Raw genomic sequence first — 6,131 nt, forward strand, 5'->3', positions numbered from 1 at the left:
CAACGTCACGAGTTGAGGCAAGCAGCACACCATCCACACCATAAACAGTGTTGGTGCTGCACTGCTTCCCCCCCTGAGACGCCGGATGGTGGACCAGAATCGCCTTGAAGCCGTGCGGAAGTCTTTCTCCATGGCCTCTCCAAACTCCTCCCACGCCCGGGTTTTTGCCTCAGCGACCACCCGATACATTTTTCAAATAAAATGTATATTTTTAATCTATGGTCAAAATATAGATTTACACAGATTCACTATATCCAATAAGTGTCTATGCAGAGTATTAACACATGTCAAATTATACAGATTGTCCCCATTTTGCATGTTTACAAACGTATATGATCACGAATGAGGGAAGAATGGAGCGGGAGATCGACAGACGGATTGGTGTTGCATCTGCAGTGATGCGGGTGTTGTACCGGTCTGTCGTGGTGAAGAGAGAGCTGAGCCAGAAGGTAAAGCCCTCGGTTTACCAGTCGGTCTACGTTCCTACCCTCATCTATGGTCACCAAATTCGGGTAGTGACCGAAAGAACAAGATTTCTGATACAAGTGGTCGAAATGAGTTCCTCTGCAGGGAGTCTGGGCTCTCACTTAAAGATAGAGTGAGAAGCTCAGTCATCCGGGAGGAACTCATAGTAGAGCCGCTGCTCCTCCACGTCAAGAGGAGCCAGTTGAGGTGGCTCATCTGGTTAGGATGCCTCCTGGACGCCTCCCTGGTGAGGTGTTCCGGGTACGTCCCATTGGGAGGAGGCCCAGAGGAAGACCCAGGACACGCTGGAGGGACTATGTTTCTCAGCTGGCCTGGGAACACCTTGGGATTCCCCCGGATGAGCTGGTCCAAGTGGCTGGGAAGAAGTAAGTCTGGGTCTCTCTGCTTAGGTTGCTGCCCCCGCGACCCGACCCCGGATAAGTGGTAGAAAACGGACGGACGGACAGACAGATATATATGGCAATCTTATGTTTTGTTTCAAAAACATTGATTTGCATTAATTTAAGCCTCAGAGACAGTAAGGGAATATGTTTGCTACCTCCTCATCCCCCTGTCCCTCCTCCTGTGCCACTGCAACCAGATTTATTGCTGTCCTGCATCTTCTACCCTTGTCCACTCCAACATCCCCTCCCCTCATTCCTCATTGCATCGTTTAGTAGTACTATGGATTTTTTGTGAAAATTACAGGTTTCTGAGAGGGTTGATTTGTTACTCTTAGAAAGATACTGTGCTTTCTGTCCTGAACATAAGGCACACCATTAGAACTGAAAGTGAAACCTGCTTCGACACTAAACGGCAACCAGGAAGTCAAGAACCGGTCTGGTTTCTTAAACCCAGTAAGGTGATCCAAAACACTCTTAAATCGTACCTTTTACACTGAGCGTGTGAGTGGAAGTGGTGGTCTTGCCAGTGACAGGATTGAACGCCTCGCACGTGTACGTCCCGGAGTCTTTGTACAAAGCATTTTCAATGACTAACTTATTTGTTTTGACGTTGAGCAGTGTGCCATTTAACTTCCAGGTGATGTTGGCAGGTGGGGTGGATGGGGGAGAGCAGATGAGCACCACCTCGGTACTGATCTTGACTTCATCTTTACCTTCCACCTTAAATGGTTCAGGACCAACTGGATACCAAGAAGAGAGGATTTAATAAAATAACGTTTTAGCTTTGAATTAGCACTACAATTATTTAATGAACGACCTGTCTAAACAAAGCAAATCTTACTGAAAAACAATTATCAACACAATAAAACCCCAACAACTAAATATATTTGATTAGTATCGTAGGAAAGGAAACACTTACAGCTGACTGCCATCTTGTAGGAAGCTTCTTTTTCACTGACAGAGTTGCGGAGCTTACAGACGTAGTTTCCATTGTCCTCCTTCTGTAGCACACTGATAAAAAGGGAACTCTTGTCACTGGAGAACATGATCCTAGAGTTTTCAGACAGAGGTGTGCCATCTTTTATCCAGCTTATTTGGGTCACGTTGCCTGACGTCGCCTGGCAGCTGACGTTGGCCGAACTGTTGCCGGCGATGAGGATACCAGTCGGGCCGGAGATTTTAGCATCTGAAATAGGTTCTGTGAACAAAAGAAGAAAATATTATTTTATTGCTATTTCATCATTTTGTTATCTTACATGACCTCAGACATCACGTAGATCACAAAACAAACTTTGAGAATGTCCCACAAGGCTTTACCACGTTGCTCACCCATCACAGAGAATCTAACAGCAGGAGAAGCAACGGCACGCAGGGTTTTGGCATTTTGAGCTCTGCAGGTGTAGTCTGCGTAATTTTTTCCAAACCCCTGTGCTTCGATGGTTTTCAGGGTAAGAACGGGACCGCTCGCTTTGATTTCGTCCTTGTTGTGGTACCATGTGAAGGTGGCAGGCGGGCTAGAGGAGGGGGCTGCACAGGTCAGGTTGAAGTCAGAGCTGGACGTGATGTAATCGCTGGGTTTCAGGGGACTTATAGTGACATCATCAGGGCCATCTGTGGACCACAAAGGGATGAGTCCAAAATACAAGATTGCAAAGAAAATATTAACATTAAATTATTTATTTCACTTGTACAAAAATGTATTATACTTATCAGAAATGCATCTATGAAATCATTTTAATATTTACTATTATGTTAAGATGTTGCTGTTTGAGTTGATGTTTTTATTTGTATTGTTTTTTAAATTATGTTTTGTTTGAAAATGTTCTGAGGATAAAAGGGGCAGACGTTATAAGATTTATTCTTCTTCGGCAACTTTTCATTTTATTTTGATTTTTGATTTGTTTAATTATTCATTGTTTTTTATTGTATATAGTTATTTTTAATTAAATTAATATTTTTTTTGAACGGAATTGAAAAGATGATTTTTTTGCTTTTTTCAAACAATAGAACAATAGAAATTGAATCTAAAGTGAACTGCATTTTTTTTGTATATTTAGAATTTTAATTTCAGCATTTTTCCCCAAATAAGCTCTTGATCAGTTGCATTTAAACAATATTTCACTCAATCTATAGAAACCATTTTATGTCAAGATAAAACATCAACTTAATTTTAGTAACAAACTAGTTTTTCTTTCAGTAGACGTGTTTCCAATTTTAGTATGAATTTGTTGAAAAATGTCAAAAAAAAGGGGGAAAAAAAGAGAAAATCAAATGTGTTTCCATAAACTAGCTCGGTACGAATCAACCAGGTTACACAAAGTGTAATTACGTCAGGCGTTGAAGTTACGTGTGGCTGTAGTAAACAGGAAGTAAAGTCACAAACTCACAGGGACACATCACAGGATAATGGAGATAAGTTTTCAGGGAAAATGTTACATGTTGTCTGGAGACGTAGAAAAAGAAATGCAATTCTCTTCACTTTATGGGAATATCCAGGAAGACGCCGACCGCAGGAGGAGGGTCCAGCTGCAGCCGCTACAATTATTGGACAGCAGGAACAGCTGGTCGAGGTAAATGTTCGCTACTTCAGAACTTATTCGGCAAATGTGTTTCCGTCTCCCCTTTTGCACATTAACTCTTTTTCAGGAAAACCAAAAACCAGCTCAAGCGAGCATATAAACTTTTTTTGCGAAACTGAGGAAGTTTTTGCAAATTTTGTCATTTCCATCCAGCTTTTCTAACGCAATGCTTCAAAATGCGCTTAAAGAAACTTTGATGGAAACACAGCTATTGACAGTCTGACCAGGTTAACCCCTCCTGAACTGTAGCATTGAGCTTTTGATTAATTAATAACAGGACTAAGCTGCGGTTGGTGTGGTTTGACTGCCTTTCAGGTTATTCATGCTGAAGGAGACGAGGTGTAGGTTGCTGTGTACACAGTGTGGTTTGAGCTTGACAGCACAGGCTGAAAGGGAGCGCCTTGCAAACAAACGCAACAGTTAGAAAATGCAGTAGTTTAAATAACAGAGTCTACTTTGATACTTGTTTTTGTTTTTACCAGAATTGACCACGATTTAAGTTTTAACAACAAAAACTGTAGACATATTGCAAAAGCTTGTGTGTGGGTGTGACTCGAAGCAACAAAAAGGTAGATTAAGTATTTATGACGACTGGCCTGTTGGGTTTGGAGTGACCTTTTGCTGTCAAACAGGTGTGGATGTTCATTCAGTCAAGTGCAACACGTCAAACAATGGGAATCTAAAGAAATAAAGAAAGCTAATGACTGTCTAACTGCCATGGCTGATAAGAAAGAAAATGATTTCAATAAAAAAAAAGAGTAACTCAGAAACTATTTCATTAGTCTCAAATAAAAAATGTGAAACTGACAAATTGTGGAAATATTCATCCTTGAATCATGTTATCTCTCAAAATCACCCATTTTTTATGAAATCCTCTCATTCAAGGCAGCATCAGTAAAGCTTTGGACTTTAGATTTCATTCCTTACAAACATGAATACTGGCTATGATGGTCATTTTGTGAATTTGAAGTACAGAAGACCTGTTCCACCTGTTTTTCACACGTCAAGCTAACAGGTTTTGCTGCATGTGACCTTGTTCACTTTTGTAAAGAAGCCACAAAGTTTTGCCTCAAAATTTAAATGAAACTGACAGAATGACAAAATTTGCGTTAAAGAAGAATGGGAGTGGAAGTTCTACTAAAGGCAATTAAGTTAACAGCAGCTATATATTCTTTGCTGAGGCGGCGGAAGTTTCTCTTAAGTGGTAACTTGATCTGCCTCTGGAGCTCATTCCTCTGTTTTCTAAGTCACTCCTTTTTTTAGCCAAAACATGTTTGCTGTTGTGTAAGGGGAGTTACTCTGCAGAACGGTAGAAAGATAAGTAAAAAAAAAAAAAACTTACAATAAACTGTGAGGTTGAAGGGAGGACTTGTGGCTTGTTCCATGGTGTTCTTAGCAGTGCAGGTAATGGGCCCAACCAGATCAGACCTGAGGACACCTGTGATGGTCAGCTTACTGGAACCTCCGTCCGTTGATGGTGGAGTCTAAAGAAACAAAGGTCAACCAGATAATGAGAAACAAATTCATCATAACACATTAAGTGTAACACAGCTGTTCTTTTTTCATTAATGCGGTGTTTTAGCTTTCCTTAAAAATAATTTAAATCACATTTAGTAYATAGATAAAGCTAGTGGTTGTATTAAATTAAAGGTTAACAAATTTGGYTAGGTGAGGTAATTGGCTCATCCTGAGTCTGGTTCTGCATGTTTATTAAAGTTGAAAGGAGGATAACTATTTTAAAATGTATTAAATCTGACTAATTTGTTGCTACCACTAGACTTTATAATCTGAATCTGCCTTTATTTGACAAAAGGTACAAAAGGGTAAAAATAAATTAGAATTTTGATCCAAGGATAGCAGGAGGGTTTTTTGAAAAAACTGCAGAAACTGGACTTCACGCATGTAAAAGGAGACATATGATTTTATAACATTTCCACATTTAAATCCTTCAGTCGGGGTCTATAGAAAGTGGAACTGCAATGCTTTGGTCTGAATTYGTCCTTATTGTAACTCCACAAGCCCCTCTTTCACCCCTTTTCTGATGCGTGTCTCAGATTGACTCATTTTGAGGCTGTCTCTTTAAATCCAAACAGGGTGTTTCACACCTTGCAGTTGAAAAGTCCATACCTTATTTAGAAATTATGTCACAAATTCTGTGATGTAATATGTAAGCGCCATTCATAGTAAAATATAGTTTAAGTTTAATATTTTGTTTGGAAACTTATTTGTGTTTTATTTAGGTTTGGTTTTAGTTATGTTTCTAGCCTATTTGGGCTTCCGTAATTGCTATACAGGAAGTGACGTTTGTAGAAATAAGAAAAGCAATTAGTAAACGAGCTACAGCAGAGATTGTTGTTTTAATGTAAACGTTGCAATCAAGCCATCTCAACACGTTAAAACAGTGTCCTCTCCTTCATTTATGATGTAAGATGGATGGAAGGTGATAAAGACAAACTACGATCCTTCATTAAGTAAAACAACTACCTGCTCTGACGTAGATCTCAGCGTAGCATGAAAACGACAAGAACTGCAGGTATTAAAGTGGAAAAAATGTGTGTATCTCAGCTTTATGTGAATGTAATACAACAAGGACTACAAGTACACAACAAAAGGTATTTAACAGCTAAAAAAGTTAATTTTGCATGATATGTCTACTTAAATGCAAATAATACCTGTTTTTTTT

General features: G+C 39.6%; 1 protein-coding gene across 3 annotated transcripts in view; it reads right to left on the reverse strand.

Annotated features, from left to right (window-relative positions):
- LOC106529820 (HEPACAM family member 2) overlaps positions 1–6,131 on the reverse strand; it is a 32,523-nt gene that overhangs the window by 20,640 nt on the left and 5,752 nt on the right. For all 3 annotated transcript variants that reach the window (XM_014025332.1, XM_014025331.1, XM_014025330.1), the window contains exons 4-7: positions 4,791–4,932; positions 2,199–2,480; positions 1,789–2,067; positions 1,355–1,609 (exon numbers count right to left, since the gene is read on the reverse strand). In XM_014025332.1, the coding sequence (XP_013880786.1) occupies positions 1,355–1,609; positions 1,789–2,067; positions 2,199–2,480; positions 4,791–4,932 (958 nt within the window). The remainder of the gene's footprint in view (positions 1–1,354; positions 1,610–1,788; positions 2,068–2,198; positions 2,481–4,790; positions 4,933–6,131) is intronic.

Source organism: Austrofundulus limnaeus, unplaced genomic scaffold (genome assembly GCF_001266775.1).
Source record: "Austrofundulus limnaeus strain Quisiro unplaced genomic scaffold, Austrofundulus_limnaeus-1.0 Scaffold469, whole genome shotgun sequence".
Taxonomy (NCBI): Eukaryota; Metazoa; Chordata; class Actinopteri; order Cyprinodontiformes; family Rivulidae; genus Austrofundulus; species Austrofundulus limnaeus.